Source organism: Eucyclogobius newberryi, unplaced genomic scaffold, assembly GCF_026437365.1.
Source record: "Eucyclogobius newberryi isolate DKJ021-1_F unplaced genomic scaffold, fEucNew1.0.hap1 SCAF_6, whole genome shotgun sequence".
In the NCBI taxonomy this organism is placed as follows: Eukaryota; Metazoa; Chordata; class Actinopteri; order Gobiiformes; family Gobiidae; genus Eucyclogobius; species Eucyclogobius newberryi.
Genome location: NW_027316278.1, coordinates 21,332,714 through 21,356,439, shown reverse-complemented (window position 1 = coordinate 21,356,439; position 23,726 = coordinate 21,332,714). Strand labels below are relative to the sequence as shown.

At 41.3% G+C, this 23,726-nt stretch overlaps 2 protein-coding genes across 6 annotated transcripts in view; both read left to right on the top strand.

The window, feature by feature from the left end:
• msh3 (mutS homolog 3 (E. coli)) overlaps nt 1-2,864 on the top strand; it is a 29,577-nt gene extending 26,713 nt beyond the window's left edge. For both annotated transcript variants that reach the window (XM_072433328.1, XM_072433326.1), the window contains exon 24: nt 2,733-2,864. In XM_072433328.1, the coding sequence (XP_072289429.1) occupies nt 2,733-2,844 (112 nt within the window). In that variant the 3' untranslated portion in view covers nt 2,845-2,864. The remainder of the gene's footprint in view (nt 1-2,732) is intronic.
• Nucleotides 2,865-3,438: 574 nt separating this feature from the next.
• Nucleotides 3,439-23,726, top strand: part of rasgrf2b (Ras protein-specific guanine nucleotide-releasing factor 2b) — a 37,489-nt gene continuing 17,201 nt past the window's right edge. For 2 of the 4 annotated variants that reach the window (XM_072432642.1, XM_072432640.1), the window contains exons 1-13: nt 3,440-4,022; nt 13,433-13,539; nt 13,625-13,772; nt 17,141-17,230; nt 17,310-17,446; nt 17,687-17,803; nt 17,918-17,997; nt 18,750-18,943; nt 19,024-19,133; nt 19,201-19,319; nt 21,336-21,496; nt 23,043-23,109; nt 23,441-23,574. In XM_072432642.1, coding sequence (XP_072288743.1) covers nt 3,747-4,022; nt 13,433-13,539; nt 13,625-13,772; nt 17,141-17,230; nt 17,310-17,446; nt 17,687-17,803; nt 17,918-17,997; nt 18,750-18,943; nt 19,024-19,133; nt 19,201-19,319; nt 21,336-21,496; nt 23,043-23,109; nt 23,441-23,574 — 1,740 coding nt within the window. In that variant the 5' untranslated portion in view covers nt 3,440-3,746. Of the gene's footprint in view, nt 4,023-13,432; nt 13,540-13,624; nt 13,773-17,140; nt 17,231-17,309; nt 17,447-17,686; nt 17,804-17,917; nt 17,998-18,749; nt 18,944-19,023; nt 19,134-19,200; nt 19,320-21,335; nt 21,497-23,042; nt 23,110-23,440; nt 23,575-23,726 lie in introns of all 4 variants that reach the window. The other 2 variants (XM_072432641.1, XM_072432643.1) reach the window with 2 other exon arrangements.

Genomic DNA, 23,726 nt, shown 5'->3' with positions numbered 1-23,726 from the left:
AGGTGGACTGGTTGGGCAAACTCCCATGAACCCTCAAGCACCCGATGGAGGGTATAGAGCTGGTCCAGTGTTCCACGACCAGGAAGAAAACCACTCTGCTCCTCCTGAATCCAAGGTTCGACTATCGGTCGGATTCTCCTCTCCAGTACCTTGGAATAGACCTTACCCGGGAGGCTGAGGAGTGTGATCCCTCTGTAGTTGGAACACACCCTCCGGTCCCCCTTCTCAAACAGAGGGACCACCACCCCGGTCTGCCAGTCCAGAGGCACGGTCCCCGACCGCCACGCGATGTTGCAGAGACGTGTCAACCAAGACAGTCCTACAACATCCAGATACTTTAGGTACTCAGGGCGGATCTCATCCACCCCCGGAGCCCTGCCACCAAGGAGTTTGCGAACAACCTCAGTGACTTCAGCTTCGGTGATGGATGAGCCAGCCCCCGAGTCCCCGGTCTCTACTTCCTCTTCGGAAGACGTGACTGAGGGATTAAGGAGATCCTCAAAGTATTCCTTCCACCGTCCGACGACATCCCCAGTCGAGGTCAGCAGGTCTCCACCCGCACCGTAAACGGTGTTGGTGAGGCACTGCTTCCCCCTCCCGAGGCACCGGACGGGTTGCCAGAATTTCTATGGGGCTGACCGATAGTCCTCCTCCATGGCCTCCCAGAACTCTTCCCAGGCCCGGGTTTTATAAAATAAGATAAGATAATCCTTTATTGTCCACAAATGGGGAAATTTCATTGTTGCAACACAGGTAGATACAGAGGAAAATAACTTTTTTTTTGCCTCTGCGACAGCACGAGCCGCGGCTCGCTTGGCCTGCCTATACCTGTCAATGACCTCAGGAGACCTACAAGCCAGAGTGGCCTCCTTCTTCAGTCTGACGGCATCCCTTACTTCCGGTGTCCACCACCGGGTTCGGGGGTTGCTGCCACGACAGGCACTGGAGACCTTGCGACCACAGCTCCAAGCAGCCACATCAACAATGGAGGCGGAGAACATGGTCCACTCGGGACTCAATGTTCCCAGCCTCCCCCGGGATATGGGAGAAGTTCTCCCGGAGGTGCGAGTTGAATACCCTACTGACAGAGGGCTCCACAAGACGTTCCCAACAGACCCTCACTATGCGCTTGGGTCTGCCAAGTCTGTCCGGCTTCCTCCTCCGCCAGCGGATCCAACTCACCACCAGGTGGTGATCAGTTGACAACTCTGCCCCTCTCTTCACCCGAGTGTCCAAGAGACGCGGCCGGAGGTCAGATACCACGTGCACTGATGGACACCCTTGTGCTTGAACATGGTGTTCGTTATGGACAATCCGTGGCTAGCACAGAAGTCCAATAACTGAACACCGCTTGGGTTCAAATCGGGGAAGCCGTTCTTCCCGATCACTCCTCTCCAGGTGTCACTGTCGTTGCCTACGTGGGCGTTGAAGTCCCCCAGTAGAACAACGGAGTCCCCGGTCGGTGCAGTACCCCTCCCAAGGACTCCAAGAAGGCCGGGTACTCTGCACTGCTTTTCGGTCCGTAGGCTGCCACAACAGTGAGAGACCTGTCCCCCACCCGAAGGTGAAGGGACGCGACCCTCTCGTCCACCGGGGTGAACTCCAACACGTGGCGGCTGAGCTGAGGGGCTATAAGCAAGCCCACACCAGCCCGCCGCCTCTCCCCGCGGGCAACACCAGAGAAGTCGAGCGTCCAGCCCCTCTCGAGGAGATGGGTTCCAGAGCCCAAACTGTGCGTGGAGGTGAGGCCGACTATATCTAGCCGATATCGCTCAACCTCCCGCACAAGCTCAGGCTCTTTCCCCCCCAGCGAGGTGACATTCCATGTCCCCAGAGCTAGTCTCTGTGTCTGGAGATCTGGTCGCCGAGGCTCCTGCCATCGACTGCCGCCCAGATCTCTTTGCACCGGCCCCTTATGGATCCTCCTGCGGGTGGTGGGTCTACAGGAGAGCGGCCCCACGTCGCTCTTTCGGGCTGTGGCCGGCCGGGCCCCGTGGGGTAAGACCGGTAAGTCCGGCCACCAGGCGCTCGCCATCGAGCACCCATCCCAGGCCTGGCTCCAGGATGGGGCCCTGGTGACGCCGATCCGCCGGGCGACGTAAATGGCTTTGTTCTTTTACTCATCATAGGGGGCTTCTGAACCGATCTTTGTCTGACCCGTCACCTAGGACCTGTTTGCCTTGGGAGACCCTACCAGGGGCTTGAAGCCCCCGATAATATAGCTCCCGGGATCATTCGGGCACTCAAACCCCTCCACCACGTTAAGGTGTCGGTTCAAGGAGAGGCACAGTGAAGTTATTTATTATTTTAATTCTATTCTTTTGTAAACCATGTCAAAACATCTGGGTTTTAAAGTTAAACCCATAACAAACTTAATATTAAACTATAGAATGTTCTACTTTACTTTCAGCTGTTTCCATTTTCATCACAGAAAATCCTTCAACGGTTCAATTTGTTCGTAAAAACAGGACATTTATATGGGCTTGGCACTAGCGGCATGCAGAGAAAGGGCAAAAAGCAGTCTCTGAGCACTAATCCCCAGCATATGAAATCTGTCAGGTGCACACACACCGCTGTACGTCTCAGTAAGAGCAATCCCACTATATGAAATGTTTGTTCAGTGTGCAAAGCCACAGAAAACGAGGAGCCGAGGTTAAGGGCAGGGACAAATGCCCAGACTTTTGTTATTTTAGACTGTAATATCTGTCTTAATTTTGTATTTTGTTTTTTAGGAAGAATAAAAAAATCCTTGAAGATCTGTGGAAGATTTCAGACAAAAATGCGCTGATGGAGTGGCAGATGTTGAACCGCTCTTCCTCCCTAGAGCTCGCCACAAAAGCTTGAACATCTGAGAGGAAACATCCTATGAAGTCTTCTACTTTGTTAGAATTGTACTAATAATCATGCAGAGTATTCAGAATGATTAGTGGCTCTTACTTTCTATGAACAGTGTCAGCTTTTGTTTTTTGATGGATAAACTTATGAAATTAAACTGTGTCAAACGCCCAAACTCTGTGACAGAACATTATTTTCCTTCAGTCCAAGTTGAAATGAAACGTTAAATATTGTGAGTGTAGCTCTACATGATCACAGTTAAGATTCATCCGGTCATCTGGATGGTTCAGACTTCACACAGAATGACACTTCCAGTATGGCAATGAAAAGGACCAGTTTTCTTCACATCGCGCCAGTTTGAACCTTCATTACTATTAAATGCCTGACTTTAGTTTTCGTGTGTGAGACTACCTGGAAAGATGAACCTTTGTACTCTGTTATGTGGAGTTGGCTTTGCATTTGCAGCTTAATGTCTAAAGCTCACTTGCATCCAGAGCGCCACGTCCACGCTCCGCCTCTCACTCCGGGAGGAGAGCGAGCATCACCGGGAGAGTGAGCCGCGCAGTGACGTGATGCGCGCACGAGACTTAACCCCGCTCAAAGCCGATTAGGACGAGTCTCCGCTGGGTGCGTGTCCGTATCTAGTCGAGGGCTTTGCTCCGTGGCGACGCCTCTGGCTCCTCTCCCTCTTTACAGAGCCTTTACGCAGTTGGCTGCATCATGTGGTCCTTGTAGTGCGCACTGCGCCCAGCGTCAGGACTTTCTACCAGAAAATGGATCAACTTTTGCGCGCGCCTTGGCACCGCTGAGCGTTTCTCTGGGAAAGTTCCCTGGCTGTCTCTGTGATCATGGACCCACGCTGAAGGAGACGAGCTCCGGCCGTGTCTTATTGTTCTCCTGCACTAAACAAGATGCAGAAGAGTGTCCGTTACAACGAAGGCCACGCGCTGTTTCTGTCCGTGGTGGCGCGTAAAGAGGGCATGAAGCGTGGCTATCTGAGCAAGAAAACCACTGAGAACAGTCGCTGGCATGAAAAGTTTTTTGCTCTTTACCAAAACCTACTTTTCTACTTTGAGGGCGAGCAGAGCGCACGACCCGCTGGGATTTATCTTTTAGAAGGATGCACCTGCGAGCGCGCCCCAGCACCCAAGATGTCCACGACAGGGAAAGAGTTAATGGACAAACAGGTGAGTCCATAAAGCTCCAACTGTCTTTTTATCCACATTCAATACTGGTGTCCAAACTGTGGCATTAATAAACCTGCTGCAACAGGTGAATGTGGATAACTGAGAGTCTACTTTCATGTGGATCCATCATGTTGTTCATGGCTTTAAAGCCATTCATACTCTTGTATTAAAGCCTAATGTCTATTCACAATCTCCTTTACAACAACCTTGCAATTAAGAGATAAACCAAAGTTTCAATTTGCTACTTGATAAATATTTTGACAATCAGAACTAAATGTCTTTCTGGCCCTGGAAGTGGCTTTACTTTGTTGCAACATTTATGTAGTTGTTGTTGCTAGGAAACATTTGAATCACCCTTTGTACATGCGGCTGCAGGGGCCATCTGCATGTTTATGCTGCTCTGAGATTCAGATTCAGGGGTACAAAACATAAAGGTGTAGGAACTCATGGATGTTAAGGTGATGTTCTTAATCAGCTCAATAATGTAGCTCTATCTATAGGCTAAATATAATATATTCACTTTTCTAGGCTTACGCCTAAATCTCTCCACTGTTTGTCGCTTGATGAAAGTCTTCAGGATTTGGCAAAGCTGGGTCTGCTCGCTCTTCTCGTTGTGTAATGAAACATATTGTGGATGGCTTCTGCAAATGTAATGTCTTAGTTCTTGCAAAATGCCCCAGACCACACGGTCTTCGGATCACACTACAGCTGTGATCTTTAATTAGGGTTATTTTCAATCTGCCCTCAGCTCAAGTGTACATGGACTCCTCCATTAAAAAAAAATAACATGCTTGTTTCTTCTCGATGGCAGAATGGTTCCCAATTAACTGGGAGAGGTTTTCTTCTTTTAGGTTTTGTGTTTTATCAGTTTGGTTCGACCACAAAGCTGTTTTATCACCCCCCCACAACTGCCACACAAATAGCCTCACCAACCTGAAATAACTCGTGGCTTTCCTCTGCATTTTGTCCTCTTTTGTGTTCAGATGGACAGAGCCAGTTCCCAATTGTGTCCACAGTGACAGTCGTCTCTAGTCCTCCCTTATACATGTCCAGAGGACAAGCAGACATGAGTATTACCACATTCCCCCATCACAATAAACTATTGCCATCGAACCATTGAAAAGACCAGGCATATTCTCTTATTATGTACGTTGAATATGTTTGGTTAATTTGCTATAAATAACTATTAGATGGACCCTTTAAATGGCATCTTCTGTGTCTGTATTTTAAATTAATAGGTCTACAGAAATGTCATAAAATATGAGTATACATCATATGAGCGATGAATTCAAACTTGATCAAACAAATTTTTTAACAAAGGCCAAATGGTCAGGAGTGTCATCTCCTATCGATTCAATGCATTTGTTAGATATCATTTATTTACATTTCAAGGCTGCTCTTCTTGGATAGTTTGGCCGATGTCCCTCCACAGCATGCTGAGTGTGCACTTTGCAGTAAACAGATGTGTATTTTCCAGCTGTGCGGCTTATAGACACCATCAGATGGAGGGACATATTTGACACTTAACTGCTTAAACCTGATGACTGCCTCTGTTTTACGGATAGCTATAATTAAAACTGCATCAAGCTCAATATGAAACACCATAATGTGATTTGTTGAGTATTTTGGCCATAATTAATTTGCTGAAGCTGATGTTGCTTATCTTTTATCTTGAATTGTAAAGTTTAGTGACATGTTAAGTAATTGCATTGTGGGATTGAAGTCCCTAAAACAGCTTTTCACTCACCAATAAAAAGACAGATATGTTTGTGTGTTTATCACGTGAGATGTTGTTGACCCAGACAATTTATTTATGCAGGTTTGTGATCTCTACATTATTGACCCTTGTGCTACCATCAAAAATACTGTGCGCAGGTTAAATACATTTTTTTCACGTTCCTGAGACTCGGGGGAGGTGAGGGGAGGTGGGTCATCCAGAGCCGAAGGGCTAATTACTTCCACTATTGTCTAACTTGTACTTTTCATTCATTAAAAAATATGTATTCAGTCATTTTTTCTCAACTGGAAAACTGATTTCCAATTAGACAGCTGGTGACTGATCCTATTTTGTCCCAGAACAATGGTGAAAATAACTGGAGCTGCAGCTGCCTGTTTTCTCTAATAGAGGTGATATAGTATTTTTTAAAAACAGTTTTTCACTTTCACTACAGTATTTTGAATGGGTAAAACTGTGTCTGAGTAGCACTTTGTGGCCTTTGTATTAAGACGTGTGCCGTGTGGGATGACTGACCCAAACCCAGTGTTGCTTCTTCACATAGACAAATGCACAGTTAACATTTTATTATACTTAATTTATCTCTGGAAAAAAGGTTAAGTACTGGACCAAAATTATTCTGGACATTTGCAAAATTGAAAAAAATTATATTCAGACTAAGAAAAGGACAAATTCGGAACACTCTGGACTAATTTGGACAAATGTGCAAGACTAAACGTATACAACTATATTTATACGTATTTTCCCTCTCTGTGTCATGTTCTTTTCGTTCTGTTTTTTTTTTTGAATCTGAAAAGAAGAAAACCCTGAAACGGTACTTTGTTCAATCTGCATAAATGTGCATACAGTGAAATGGAATGAACCTAACCTGTCATAAGTGCTTATGACTACTTGTTTCACTAAAACAATTGTTAAGTCAATTATATGTACAGTTTTACAAAATGTTTTGCCTATTTTCACCAGTTTAGCAATTTTTTTGAACATGAGCAGTAGATGTGACACGGTGAGATAATTCCAAAACTTGTTACCTAGCAACCATACAGTAAACAAAGGCTAGAATCCATATAAATTACACGATTTGACAAATAAAACCTGATCTTTAAACTGCTAAATGATTGAAAATTGCCCCTGCGTTTCAGACAGAGGGATTCTATTTTAGAAATGAGCACAACTTCATGTTAACACTACTTGACTGATGGAAAAACCATGATTTATATTTACCACAGGTTCTATCCCACCCATGTGAAGAAACAGACCAGCCTTACGGAGCATCATTGTTTCTTTTATTGTCCTCCTTCCCTCATAGCCACAGGTGAACTGAGAAAGCTGTCAGCAGAGTATTCTATCAAAAAGTGCCAACTAATGGAGTCCTCATAAGATTAAAACGTGTGTTGTTGCCTGAGCCTGCTTCATGACTGTTGGCTGTTATAGCGAGACTATTCTATCGACGAGTAAAACAGATTTATGGTTCACATGCTGCTGCGCTCGCACCGTGGGAGTCATAGAGCAAACTCCAGCGTCGTTTATGGCTTGTGACTCTATCCCTCCTGGCACTGCAGAGACAAAGAAGCTGCAGGGTTAGCCACATAAGGGTTACAGATTCTAGATACATATTGCTTTTTTTTGCCCAGTGGAGGGACAGATGTGGCTCTGTGCAGCTTAAACTTCAAATATAAACAGGTAATCCCTTGTCTACAGCGAAGTATGCACATGTGTACGAGGACACAAGGCTTATGCACGGATACAACTACAAGCGCTTCAGAACTATAACAGCGTGAACAGCTCTAAAGAAACAGCAGGGACATGTTGGCTGAAAGGAACAACTTATGAAAAATACATGACACTCTGACAATTACAGAGACTTTCAGACTGAATTTGACCACATTTTGCTTTCAATTGTGTGATTAAATGTGCGTCTTGTTTATAGCACACTGTAGCACGCATCTAGAGAATATGATTATGAATCCAACATTCACCTTTAGTCAGTTGCTGCTGTCATTTTATGTAGATTTGCGGAGAAACACCTTCCAAAATTATTGCAACTTTACAAAAACAATTTGAATAACAGATTATTATAAAAAATGATAATTATTAATACAATTTTAAAAACCTGACATTTAGCAAATAACAGTCAGAGTAAATTCAAATTTGTTTTATACTGCCAATGAAAGATGTCTTGTGTGACAACTTTATACATTCCAAGTACCACCACATCTACATCAGATCAGAGTAATTCAGGTCTAAATTAGCTCTAAACCAGAGTTTAAGTAGTAATACAGCATTATCACACTAGTTTAAACTAATATATTACTCAAGGTAGAACAAAAATATGAGTAAAATGTACTCTAAATAAAGGAAACACTAGAACTGAAGTGGTGTCCACGTAGGGACCTCGCGTACCACCAGTGGTAGCCTGAACCACAGTTTGAGAACCACTGCTCTATGGCACTGGTTGTCTAAATTGGGACCACCCGGGGTCACAAGATCAGTTCAAGTAATGTTCAAAATTGTGAAATATTATCTCTTTTTTTAATTAACAGTTTTAGTGAAAATGGGTAAGATAACACAATAGATATCGACAACAATAAATACAATTAAACCTAAACGCTTAACTTGATCATATTTATTGCTGTGGGGTGCTGAGGATGATTACATTGTGGGTCCTGATTATATTGTGGGTCCTGACCTGAAAGGTTTGGGAACCCCTGATCTATGGCATTACTTATGTTAGTCTTTGAATAATAAAATAATATACACAGCTTGTAATAAGACAATGATACTTGTGTTATACTATTATTATAATGTTGCCTATATCATTCCTATCACACATTAATCACAGTCAGTATATTTTATGCCAGTCCCAAAAGACTAAGAAACGATTGATGATAGTTTTTGCTAGTCTTTATATTTCTAACAATGCCAGAGGATAAAAATAATAAATCAATCAAAATCCGCCCTTCCCCATACTGTATTCTGATTGACATTATATACTGTAGTCCTATATTCACGCCAACAATGGTTTGATGCTCTCCTCTGGTCTGTGGAGCATGTTCTAAAGCACAGAAGCACAGTGGAGGCCCTTGGGGAGCGAAAGAGCTGAGAACAGAGGCGGAGGAGACGCTGGTGGTGAATCTGCTACAGAACACCCACTCCCCACTCCTGTTCACTTCTCACACTCTGTCAACAACTTTACACTGCTCCCATTATGCTCACTTTGTCTTCATTATGTGCGTATCTGACAATCTAAATAAAGGGAGATCGTAGTTTAGTGAAAGTTACGTAATGATCTTGTGTTGTAGAGTTATTTCTGCACTTTGGGTTTTCACAATCCTTTAAGTATCCTTTCTGATACTTCAACCTCTACAATACGTCACGCTCAAGACAAGTTTGAGGTGGTCCTAATCATGAAATATGAAATGAGATTGCAGTAGGAAAGTATGTAGGAAAGACTGATCCACCCTCGCTGTGTGAAGCAGAGGTTTTGCAGGTCTTTCCTTCTGCTGCTGTCAGACTTTATAACAAACACTGTTAGTCCTGAACATGTGCAATACTGACTTAACCATGTGCAATACGTCATATTCATGTGCAATACTGACTTAACCATGTGCAATTACTGTCATACTCACACACAACTAATGTCATTCATGTGCATATAACTGATGTAAATAAGAGTGTTTACTTTACCATTATTATTATTAGTAGTATTATTTGTCTTATGCTAGCTATTTTTATTATTATTATTTTATCTTTATTTTTATTTTCTTCCCTCCATTCCCTATTAATATATGGGAGGACCTGTTCACAGGAGTTTTGTTAATAAGAGTTTTTGTTTTTGTTCATAAGAGTTCTTCTATTAATAATCTGTCCTTTCTGTCCCTGTATCTATTGCGTTGTAACACCATGTGTGGACATTAAAGGATTATCTTATCTTATCTTATGTCCAAACAATGTAGTGATGGGCAAAATACTTTTAAAATGTATGTAGTTACAGAGTACTTGTGTATTCCAAGACTGTATTATGAATGCTTGCAATACTTTCATGTTGAATTGCTTTATATTATACTGTAAATGCAACAGGTTGTGTTATACTAGCTTTATGTTTATTAGTGATGATGAGTGATTAAGAGGTAAACATTGCACATCCACCGCAAGAGTTTCTTGCTAATACTGTGCAGTTTGAAACTTCACGAGTGTCATCAATACTGTACTGTATTATGAAACCGTAACTACAGCAACCGTTCCCTTGCATCTTACGTCCCAACACTGTTCACTGTCGACGATAACGGACAAGCAACATGATATTACAAGGACATTCAACGTGACGAAGTGACTAGCCGTGTTCATGTGACATCACAACGTACTTTAATCCCTTTTGTTGAAAACTGAACTGGAGACAGGTGAGAATTACAGAGTGGAATTTGCTGTTTCACTGTCAGACAGTAGATTTGTTGACCTGGTTTATGGTTCAAATCTCTGTCATTACTGGGCCTGTCCACACCAAACAACCTTTACTCTGTCAAAAGAAATAAACAAAAGGGAAATTGTGTTTTTGCAACAGCCTCTGAAAATGGTGCCAATTATTCAACTCCAAAGACATGATTGTTGTCATTTCAATCCATAAGATTAATATGACAAGAGTCTGGAGCCAAACATAATGAGACGATTTGAGTTGTCTATTTTGGATATTTGCCCACCACCTGAGATTATAACATCATCAAATTCTAAAATGTTAACAAACTGTAAATCATATGACCACAACTGCAAACAGTGGCAACCGGTCTGGGTCAAATTTAGGGTGAACAAACATGACTCTATAATTGTCGCTCAATAGAAGTTAAACTGCAGCTGAATTCGTTGGACCCTGATCGTGATCTCTCTCGGTACATTTAATTTGGTTTTGATCAAGGCATTTAGGGCACACCCTGCACAAATACTGCAGAAAGAAGCCAAAGGAAAAAGGTAAAGACACTGGTCATGTCATCAACACTACATTGAAGCGACTCTCTGTTTTAATTGTTCCTATGTCTCTTTTAAATGTGTAAATGTTTTGCAGGATTTGTGTTTGCTGCTACATTTTCAAAAAGAGGTCTCGATGTCGATGGGTTCTGACCTGGTAAAATGAAGGTTAATAGATAGAGAAATAAATGTCGGGTATTAAACATTTTTCAAGTCTTACAGAGAGCCAGACTATTTAAAGTCACTACTGGGTGTCATCTACCTTAACTCCAAATGTCTTTTACCAGCTCCAATAAAAGATTCAATCTCTTTTGTATTAAACAAAGCTCAGCCATTCCGTTATTACACTACTGCCTACATAACTGCCTCAAGGAAGTACTGCAGTATTAAAGGACCGTGTTATCTTGCTCTCTGAGGCAGACTTTAAATAAATGTTCTGGTGTGTTTATTGTGTGCACGTGTCTCGACACGTCTTAACCGTTCATCCACACTTTGTCTTCCTACACATGCACCAGCGCGCAGAACAAAACAGAACACAGAGAAACCTTTGGCAAATTAAGTGAAACAGTCTAATGCTGAACCAAAGTTATGTGTAAATATCTATTGTTAGTTCAATTAAATACGACATTACAACAGTGTAACCGCAGATGCAGAAAAGCTACACTATTGTCAGGGTTAAATGATATAGTACCTCCTATAATGTTATTTTTAAGAACACATAAACATACTTTTGAATCAGTATAATATCGCCTGTCTACCTGTTTTCAATACCCACTTTGGGGTTTGATGAGATGCTCTAGTTTGTGCAAATATAAATAAGCCATGTTTATCAGTAAGCCCTGTCATTGCAGTTTATTTGCGCTCACTGAGCCAAAATGTTATTCTGAACACCAACATCTTAACATTCCTAATTAATGGAACGGTAGGATGTGTCAGTCAAGCCAACGTGTCAACTATTAGTTTAAATTAAAAGCCTGGTGCAAAAAACCAAGTCACATTTTCTTTCATCATGCAAACATTCTGGGGACTTTTGACCAGATGTTTTGCTGGAGCCTCTTTCATCACACTGATACAGATGATAGAGATCAGGACTGTCATAGCCTGATGTTAAACCTTTAATAAAATGTGTTTACTTGAGTTAGTGTTCGCCTAAATGTATCTATAATGTGACCAAAGTATTTAGCTACCCCGGTGTGGAAGATGTTACTCTTTTGCTTACTTTTGATATTGTTTTGGCGTCTTTATGCATCTTTGGACGTTTTACTGTGCTTTCAACAAAGATGGCAGAATTTGCAGATAACAGTTTATAATGTTGAATCTATTAGTAGAACAGGATTTAGAAACACATCTTTGGTGGAGTATTATTGTGTAACACATCCCATCTCTCATGTCAGAGGCTGGGAGCTCATCACAGACCGCTCAAAGTGTAAACTTAACAGTGGAGTGTTCCTGGTCCTGTCCTCGGGGCTATAGGGCTCTGCTCTGGAGAGCTGGACTGAGCTCTCGCTGAAGCAGACACAAAGACGGTTCAGAAAGAGCGGGCTGTAGATACAGGGATGCTAAAGCTGTAGAGAGCAGAGGAGGCCGAGTGGGATTCACAAACTCCAGTCCATGTGTTGATCCCTGAATAGAAACGCTTCTTTAACCCACAGCCTGAAGATATGGCAGTTTGAACAGTCCACACTGTTACAATATTATTTATCAGGTAAACTTTTATATTTTATACTCCATAAAAGCACAAGATATGTGTAATGTTTGTTTGTTTTTTCACAGAAATGACCTGTGACTTTGGCCTTGTGGCATCTGCTTATTTATTTGGAGCTAGATACATTTCTTGTATGAAAATCATCTCCATGGAAACACGCAGGTGGCGGACTTGTTGTTCCCCTGAAAAAGGGAGAAAGAATCACAAGAATGTATTTTTCTCTTTAGCAGTGTTTACTGCATCGAGGAGTCTTTCCCTAGTTTGTGCTCTCATTATTGAGAATACAGTCTCCTTGAATGAAAGGACAAACATATGAATGTGATATGATAAAACATGTTTTAGTAAACTTTTTACTGTGTAATGTGTACGGTTTTAAAGCTTAAATTAATACCAATTCATATATTACAAACCTGTTTTAACCATTTTAACCTCTTTTAGTAAGAAATCCCATTATAATATTTTTGGGGCCTTTCTAAATAAATGACTGCATTGGCATTACCTCTGGCTCTCAGTACGCACATGGTCATACAGACTAATTTGTGTTCACTTATGGAGAATTCAGGAGCAAGGAACTAACAGGAGCGACAGGGTTAATTGATGGTGGTGCTAATGGTGGTTTGAAAAGGAAGACTCTATTTTATGGACTGTCATGTGTCTCTGGGCCGCCCACAGTCCTCCATCCTGGTTCTGTCTCTTTGTGGGCGCTGTTTTATGTTCAAACAAACTTTTGCATCGATCTTTACCAAATGTCAGATATAAACTTTGTTAACCCTAATACAGTAGGGTAAAGGGTTTAGTAAACATTATATAACATGGTACCATCTCAGTACAACATGCATATATATATATAACATACTAAACATACTTGCATATCAGGGGTATTACTGAAGACCAACGTCAGCAACAGGTTAAGACATTTTGACATGGAGGAAAACTCTCAAAAGTGGTGGTCTATGACATATATTTTAGGTCTGACTTTGCACATTAAAATGAATGTTCTTGTTATATTTGCAGCACTACTTCCAGATTGTTTTTGGACATGACGGTCAGAAGCCCCTGGAGCTGCGAACAGAGGAGGAGAATGAGTGCGATGAATGGGTGGATGCCATTCAGCAGGCCAGGTACATAACCACATCACACCCAACTGTAGCCGTGAAAGGCTTGATTTCTGTGCACCCAGTTGAATAGTTATGTTTGACTTTCCAGTTACTCTGACATTATCATCGAGCGCGAGGTGCTGATGCAGAAATACATCCATCTTGTTCAAATAGTGGAAACGGAGAAGGTGGCGGCCAATCAGCTGCGAACCCAGTTAGAGGACCAGGACACAGAGATCGAGAGGCTTAAGTCTGAGGTAAAAACAATCCCTGCATTTTCATTACGTCTCTGACAACGGAGCGTATAATAGTGTCATTAAATGCATTAGTCTCTTGAATGAACTGTGGGTTTAGTCATATGTGCACATGTTACATAAGCCAGTGGACATCAACTGGTGCAGCTGCCCCTTCAGGCCAAAAGGAACGTGTTTTCTGAGGTTAAAAAGAAACTGTCTTGGGGCAAACCAGTGTTACACATTTAGACATTCTAATTAGGTCCATTATATTTTGTGAGATGACGATTACATTTAAAAGCATGCCCGTTACACACCAGTTACCCCTTAAGCTTAGGTATATTTCTCCTTAATGACTGACACGAGCCCCTATTCAAACTGAAGCTGAACATGAACCCTTCGGAAACAAACAAATGGCTGGATTCTTTGTTAAGCTGAAACTCTGTATTTATTTATAAGTAGTCACAAGTTTTGCGCAAAGGAAAAATCACACTAGTTTGGGCATCTGCTGGGTTTTGATAATTTCTCTTTAAAAGCTGAAGCTAATTTAACTAAACTAAGCCCACCAACCAACAGTCCAACACACTCTCATCCCAAAGTCTATTGTAGTGACATATCAGGATTTGTATATTGCGTTTGTAATTGGTACATTTCAAATATATATATATATGATTAATGTACTGTTTTTACAATTGAATCTATGGAGGATAAAAACATTTGATTAATTAACAAACATAAAAATACAATATTCTGTCCAATTCTAAATGGGTGGTGCTGGATTGTCGGGTCTGGAGGGACGGACGTGATCTGGTTGCCATGGTAATGAGCTAACTTCTGTGAACAAAATGGCCTAATCTGTTATATTTTTGACTGGTTTATGTTTTAGTTTATATGATAAAATGTGATAAGACTAGCAGTTTATACATTTCCTAACAGTATATGTTTTTGACTCCTCTGTCCTGGTTGCAGATGCCTTATGCCTATAGGTATGTGTGCCTGTGTTCTGTGTGGAAATGATGGTGAGTGGGAGTAAGAGGTGACTGTGTGTGGGAGAAGCCCACCGCTTTCCAGAAACAGATACACGCTTTCTCCTCTGGCTCTCCTTGTCCACGCAGATCATGGATCTATTCAAATTGGAAATTGGGGAGACGACGCACACCAAACTGTCGCGACACACAACGCAGTGGCTTGCCAGCATGGCACGCATGGGTGCTGTCTATTTGACTACAGAGCGGCACTTTTCATATCATGAATTTGTCTCAGGGATGCAGTTTTGTAAAGCCAATTTTTGTAATGACAATTTCACAAATACATTTCACAATAAAATAATGAGAATTATGCATGTGCCACAGTTCTACCACTGAGCAACAAGGAGACACTAACTTCCCCAATTGCCTCAAATTAGATGTTATAGCTTGATATTACCCAACTTGGACTTAAATTCCTTTACTTTACTCCTAAACTCCTACTACTACTAAGTCAGTGATCCTCAACATGTTTTATTTCTCACCCCGAGGACCCCCTTGGGTTGGGCAAATAAATCTATTGACTTTACTAGTATATTGTCAACTATTACTTTTATGTTTTCTTGTTCTAATGATATTGATCAGGGTTTCTCTATCACACACATCATATACTTTCAGATTTGTAATTTCCCTTGAACATCTTAGGGGGAGGAGGATGCTAGAAATATAACACTGTGGAGTTTGTGTGGAGGTGGGCAGCATGTCGGCAATGGAGGACGTACAGTAGCCTTACCACAAGACACTTATACTTGCTAAACACTATAGACTTGAATCATTCAGGAATCATGGTCCTCTCCAATATAATGACGTGTTTGTTTGCATAACTACTGTCCCCTGTTGGAGGTATTTGTACATTGGACCAGCCGCTGATGTTTATGCATCCTGATTCTTTTCTCATTTGTGTAGAAAGAAGTCGGAAAGAGAGCTTGCTGGGTGCGGAGGTTATTTTGCATTAGGGAGAAAATCGGTCCGCAAATGGTTTATGCTGCTTGTGTTGTACATCTCCCCAGAAGCAACACGTTTCTCTTCAGTTTCGCGCTGTGATCACATTATTGCTGCTGTGTAATTTGAAGATGGCAGTTATAAGAAGGCATCTGCTTTGCCGGTGTTTGTGAAAAATGAAAAAGTGCTATTGGAGTCAATTCTTTGTCTTATTCAAACTGGGATCTGTTAGTTTTTCTTTTTTCCCTATGTTTGATGTTTATGAATAAATAATAGATCTAACCACTCTTATTGCAAACACTTAGCAGACGGACTCAATGTTGTCATGTGCTCTGGAAAAAATAAGATGAAATAATGTAGCTTATGTACCATCTGCGATAAATGGCCACCATTGATGCAATTAATTAATTTCGATGTGAATAATGGAGCTATAAGACTATATGGTCGTGTGTGTTAAGTGCTATTTGTGTACATGTTGTTAAGGAAGGGTATTTTCATCGCTTCAACCAGAAAGCTTTATCTAGCTTAGCAACTATGGGAAAAACACAGATACAGCCTTAAAGTAATCATTTTTTATGACCACATTACACACATAGTTCACAATTCTAAATATTATTAAGAATAGAATATGCTGAAGGCACAATTGAGGTAATTTATTGTGGACAACCCTATTCATGTTTCAGGCAAATTGCCGTTTACTTTCCTGATTAGAAGGATTTTGTGAGGAACTCTCATTCCATCGTTGGTTTAACAAAATCTATAATGAGCACATTTCTATCTATTATTTACTTTATTTCAAGCAATCTTTATCAGGACATAAGAGACACATGTTTCATAGTTAAGATAATTGACAAAGAAGAATTAGAAAGAGTAACAATCATTAGCAAATATTGCGAGGGGCGGATTAAAACAGGCCAAGGTAGGGGGATAGTAAGAAATTAGGCAAAATGACCTAAAGTCATGATTTAAGGTTATGGTACGCTCCGTTGTCTCTTTAGTGAAAATTGCCTTCAATGCCGCTGGGGAAAGCTGTCAGGAGCAGTGGGCGTCACAGCGTCTGAGGACATGTCTCCAGATCTTGGTCAGGACTACCGCAGCTGGGTGGTTTTTGTATCTATTGTGCAAGTTTTAGGTTTGAGACTATTCTCTGAAGGATTTCCATTTACTATATCATGCTTTAAGTCAATCACACACGTTTGCGTCTGTGCTGTGTGAGAGGAAGCAGTTCTGATGTGGTGGATATAGTCATTTCCATATTCTGGCACCAGCTGATACTTTACATCAATCCTGTTAGAATGAAAACCAAAGATTGTCTTGCATGAGAATGTTTAGAATAGAAATGTTGTTAACATTCTCGACCCTTTGAGAATACATGACATCAATCACAAGTGTATTTTGTTTACCAAACTCTTTCATCAATTACAGATTATAGCTTTGAATAAGACTAAGGAGCGGATGCGCCCCTACCATGTTCCTCATAATAATGAAGACCCAGATATCAAAAAGATCAAAAAGGTAAACACACCATATAGTTATCCTCGTATAACTTGTTTCTGGGTTTGTTCTTGCCTTGATTAAGCTGCTGTATGTTCAGGTACAAAGTTTTATGCGAGGCTGGCTATGTCGGAGGAAGTGGAAGATCATTGTACAAGACTATATCTGCTCACCTCACGCCGAGAGCATGAGGAAACGCAACCAGATTGTCTTCAACATGGTGGAGGCAGAGACAGAGTAAGTGCAAATTTATCCTGTATTGACTTTGTATATATATATTTGTATAATATGATAATGAAATCACAATGTGGCTGATTTTTCTTTTACTCAAGCATAAATAGAGCAATTAGGAGTATTGTTTTATGAAGCTTCTGAAATACAATGAACTTTACTTGAAATAGAAAATGTAATACGTGATCTTATGTTGATAATCACATCTGGTGCTATAATATTAAATGTCTCTGTGTGTGTTCGCAGGTATGTGCACCAGCTCTACATCCTCGTCAACTGTTTCCTGCGGCCTTTGAGGATGGCCGCCAGCTCCAAGAAGCCCCCCATCTGCCACGACGACGTGAGCAGCATATTCCTCAACAGGTGTTTCTCTAATGCTTTTTCTGCTGTAACAAAAGCAGGTAGTGCAGACTGGATGCAACTGCAATATCTCTACTACTGTATCTGACATGCGGTTACTTTGTGTCTCCTCTTCAGTGAAACCATCATGTTCTTGCATGAGATCTTTCACCAAGGACTCAAGGCCAGGATCGCCAACTGGCCGACCCTAGTGCTGGGTAAACTGAGGCTTCATCCACTAAACACTCCTCACATATTATTTTTCTGGCGGCTGTAGATCATAACCAGGGATTGTGCTGTAACCGTTCACACGTCACCCTCACTGACGCCTCCATGCTCACATCACACACTGAGTCATTTGCCTATCTCTGTCTGCACCACACACGCACATTGTCTGTAAGACAATGAGTGGCTGGGCCAGAAGGTGGCCCACATTTCCCCTCCGTAAACCTAATCACACACAAGCATCACCTAGGAGACCACAGCTCAAAGACTGGAAATTACTTTTGACAAATTGAAAGAGGAGATATTAAATGATCTCAGTCGAATCTTGCTAATACTTTTCATCAAAGAGCACCATCTCCAACACCAAGCTTTGTAGGAAATGTCATGCTGGGCACAATTTCTAAAGATAATTTACAATAAATTGGATCTAAGCCAATACAACTAATGGCAGTAATATTGTATTATCTTAACCCTACATGGGATAAACATATATGATATTCTTATTGAGTAGATCATAAAATGTAGAAGACAGTCGAATTGAAAACAACTGAGGCAAAAACATACAGGATTTTAATTTTTTAGTGCCTCAAATGTTTTTATTTCCTTCCACAGTTTATGACATACTTTGAAAGTACATTTTTCTCAACTTAATATTGCTTGGAATAGCGCTCACCATTTGTCTTTTATCCCCTGCCATATGACATTCTTACTCTACAAATATAATGATGATGATTGTTTTTCTTAGCGGACCTCTTTGACATCCTGCTGCCGATGCTGAACATTTATCAGGAGTTTGTGCGTAACCACCAGTACAGCCTGCAGGTCCTGGCAAACTGCAAACAGAACCGCGACTTCGACAAACTCCTCAAACAGTACGAGTCCAACGCTGCGTGTGAGGGCCGGATGTTGGAGACTTTCCTCACCTACCCCATGTTTCAAGTCAGTCGAGACAGTTATATAACAGTGTCAATGGATTTCCTTATGTGATAAATTCATGTTTCCCTTTTGTCACCTCAAAGATTCCTCGCTACATCATCACTCTGCATGAACTGCTGGCTCACACGCCTCATGAACATGTTGAGCGTAAAAGTCTTGAATTTGCCAAATCCAAACTGGAAGAATTGTCACGGTATGTTTTATTGCATTATGCTATTATTGTACATATTGTAACCATTTAATTTGTGTATTTTTTTCAGAGTGATGCACGATGAGGTGAGTGACACAGAAAACATCAGGAAGAACTTGGCCATTGAGCGGATGATTGTCGAAGGCTGTGACATTCTGCTGGACACAAGTCAGACTTTTGTGAGGCAGGGTGAGTGTCAAAACACATGTGTTCACGAATATTGTCATATGCATTATAAATATTGTTAATATAGTTCAAATTTTAGGTCTACACTGTGTCACACATTTGTGGAATTTGTATCACAATTTTATAATTAGGCCCGAGCGCCACAAGCTGGCGAGAGGCCTATTAATCTCGTAAGGCCGTGCGAAGCACGGCTGCGAAAGTGCGCACATAGTGCGCACGAAATCGAGCGCGAAGCGCTCGCCCACTTCCAAACACTCACTAACGCACTCCTCCACTCATGCACGCCCCGTGCATACTAATTAGTTGTAGGAAAATGGAACATTACCGTTGTAAACGGGCGAAGCCCGTGCAAAAGTGCGCACTAAACGAGCACTTTACATTGGGATGACGACCGCGAAGCGGTCGTCATCCCAATGTAAAGCACTCATTTGCGCTAAGTAGCTCACGAATACGTTCCCCATCTCTTGCATGTTCCGTGCATATAAGCATGTAAGGCAAAAATTGAACATTATTACTGTATAGAGGGCCAAAAACACAAAGTGGGCGGAGCCCACTCAAAATTAACGAAAGTACCCGTCAGTGACCAGGGGCCCACACCATGAGGTAGGAAAGCGCGAGCGCTTTCCGAAAATGTATAGTTTATGATATTTGAAAAATGGGAAACATTGTTTTCGCATCGGAATATTATTCTTTCTTCTTCTCGGGACCAACCCCCCTATTTTTCACCCAGTGAACATTGACGAAAAGTCACAAAAATTTGCACGCCTCTAAAAATCGTGCCTCTCTACATTCTGGCTATTTCCCTTTTCTAAAATTAAAAAAATTGGCGCGTCAGCGCCCCCAAATGTACCAAAAATGCATTGAGAGATGGGAAATGACCCAAAAAAAATCTGATCGTAGAATCATGAAATTTGGCGCAGAGGTAGATGGTGACAAGAGAAGTAAAAAATATTATTACGGCAACGCCGTCCGCCCAACCAAATGTCGGCCATATTGCTTCAAAAATGGCTAAACATGACTTCGGAGTTTTTCCAAACGTCGTACTTTTACGAACTCCTCGCAGGGCGTTGGCCCTAAAAAGCTGAAATTTGGTGAAAATGCTACTGAGGAGTGGGACATCAAAAGTTATCCAAATTACATTGATACCTCTCACGGTCTCTGTGCGGCGAAGCCGCAAACTGTAGCTAGAATTTCAGAAATCTCCCATATTTAAAATTTCTGCCGTTTGCGCAGATAAAGTCCGAATTGCGTCAAATTAGAATCAGTTGTTAAACTCTTTGCCCTAAACCTACTTGAAGTGAAATAAATTCATTTGGCGCCACAGCGCCCCCTACAGATTTTATATGGAGGTTAAATGTTTAGTTTTGCGAAATTATATGAAATTTGACACACAACTCAATTTTAGCATCCCCATCAAAAAAGTCAATGACTCATGTCATAATTGTTATGGCGTTGCCGTAACGATGACCGAAACCTTTCATGTTATTCCAATGGGGAAATCGCCAGAACATGTTTACACTTTAGACTTTCACAAACTCCTCCCAGGGCGTCAGCCCTATTAACCTGAAATTTGGTGAGACTCATCTTCAAGACCATCAAAAGTTATCCACATTTTCATTCAAAGAGTCACGTTGTCTGTGCGGCAAAGCCGCACATTTTGCCAAGAATTCAAAATAAAATTGCTTTTTGATGGTAAAACAAAGGGGAGAAGATGTGACAGCGTCACAGATTCAGCAGTAGGCGTAATAAAAGGACAATTGGGGCGCGTTAGCGCCCCCTCCTCTTGCGGCGTGGCGGCGGTGTGGCGGCGGCGTGGCGGCGGCGTGGCGAGGGCCGATCATTGCCGCTTGCGGCTATATTTTGCCTTTATTATTCATGTATATGTTGGCACTTAATCTCCTTAAATGTGTCACAATGTTATATTTCTGGCAGTAACACACATGTCAGTGGCTGTAAACAGTGCGTGCACATGCCTCAGCTTAGTGTCGGCTTAATGGAATAAAATATAATCCTTTACAGGCTCGCTGATCCAGCTGCCCTCAGTCGAACGAGCAAAACTCAGCAAAGTTCGTCTTGGCTCTTTGTCCCTCAAAAAGGAAGGAGAGCGACAGTGCTTTCTCTTTACCAAACACTTCCTCATCTGCACACGCAGCTCCGGAGGCAAACTGCACCTGCTCAAGGTGAGAAACAATCCATAGCAACACTTAGTAGCAGTTAACATCTAACTACTAATTAGCACATAACATAATTGTGCCTAGTCCAAGGAAAACATTCAGAAGGCTATTCCTCATTGTATCAACACATTCCTTTAACCTTGTTACTGGGCTTTACACCACAGTATGAACTTCAAAAATATGTTGTCTTCCTGGCACCACATTTCTAAATTGGCGAACTCATAAAGCATCAGTTGCACAGTTAGACCACTAGTTGTGTTACACAAGAAAATAGGTCACTGCTAAAAGGCAAAGCACAGCAGTTAAATCATTCAGTAAAAATAGAACACTACATTAACAAAAGGAAAATAAGTCTGCTGTAAACTTCCCTACATGCTTGTCTTGTTTCCATGGAGATTTTATTGCTTTGCCTGAAATGTTCCAAAGTCTGGCATGAAACTCAATCTTGCACTTATACAATTGCAGATGTTTTATTGGCAAAATACCCTGAAAAACTGTCATTTTTCATACTGTGGACAGAGTCACCTCGCCACAGATCAAACTTGTAACTAGGCTTACGGGTGTCACCTGCTTGTCTCCATGGAGATAAATTTGTGTTTGTCATAGTTCAAAGAAGTAACATTTTCATGATGACCAACATGTGATAGATAACCTCGCCATAAATATTAATTCTTATCATTTTGCGAACCTTGAGAATCCATCTTGTTAGACCACTATGAACCGTCAGTGGTGCGGAGGCTGGACCAATCACAAGGCAGCAATCGGGTTTGGGACAAACAAAAACAAACATGCGATGCAGACGGATGCTTTTTTGCCTATTTTAGGAGAAATACAGACTATTTTCTTTTTAAAACGTGCACATAAAAAGCATCTGTGGAAGGAAAGATGTGTGTTTTTTTCTCAGATGGATTTGTCAAAAGTTTGATTTCTCTGCTTGTTTCGTTCGTCCAGTCATGTTCAAATATTTGTCATGACGTTACGTCTATTCACCATTAACAATCGCTTTCCATATTGTTTAATGTGCAGTGCTCACTTCACAGTTCTACACATGTCATTCTGGCAGGAGCCAGGTTAGATGACGGAGTCTCCTATTGAAACGCTACATAGAGCTTAACATACACCTTTAAACCTTAATAGGCCATTTTTACTCACATTTTTAAGGTTTGTCTGTTTATTAGTGAAGCAGATGTGCTGATACTTCAGCCATCACTGATAATGCTGATTATAACTATAATAATACAATTATGCTAAAACAGCTATTATTCAATTGTATTTGTTTTTAGGTCAATATGTTGATAAGTAACCTTTTTTAATTAAAATTTTATGTTAACCTGAAAATGTTTCATCCAAGCAGCGTTTCCTGCCTTTAAGAATTGATATCACACACATTACTATACTTTCACTGCTGTAACCAAGAGAAGAGAAAATATACACATATTTCTACTTAGGCCTACTTAAATGTTATAAGCTAAAGAACCTCCACTTTGACAATACAAGAGAATCCCAGTAATGAAGTTTGAGGTCTGATAATTGTTCATATTAAACTCCACAGCAAGGTGGAGTGTTGTCCCTGATCGACTGCACCCTGATCGAGGAGCCAGATGCCAGTGAAGAGGAATGTAAGTGTGCCATGCTTATTTAGACTTCCTACCTTTTATACAGGTTAATTAGATGTCACACAATAACTGTCTACAAATTACTCCCCTTTAAATATCAGGTGCATTTTGACATTACCACTCCATTAATTTTCTATTGCTTTAGCATTTAATGGACCACACTTCACACACATTCTGATGCTCGCTGCACATAAACCATGTCCCCCAGGGACAGAAAATGGAAACAGCGGTTCAACATAATTAACCTGTGGATGCACATATTTATCTTTCCTGCTTTTCTATTTTATTTGATGCAAAAGGTAACAGTGCTCTTTTAATGTGTTTAACAATTTAGCCAAAACTGGCCAGGGATTTGGTCAGTTGGACTTTAAACTCGTTATAGAGCCATCAGACTTGCCTTCATTCACTGTGGTTCTCCTGGCACCGTCACTGCAAGAAAAGGCGGCATGGACCAGTGACATCAGCCAGGTAATAAACTATTCCACCCGTACATATTCACACTCAGACAATATGCGCCAGCATCTACACATCGAGTCCACTGGGCATTGTGAGGCGGACTGTTTGAAAAACAATGTAGTGGTTTAGTTCCTGTGGGAGACTCCATCTTCATAAATAAATAC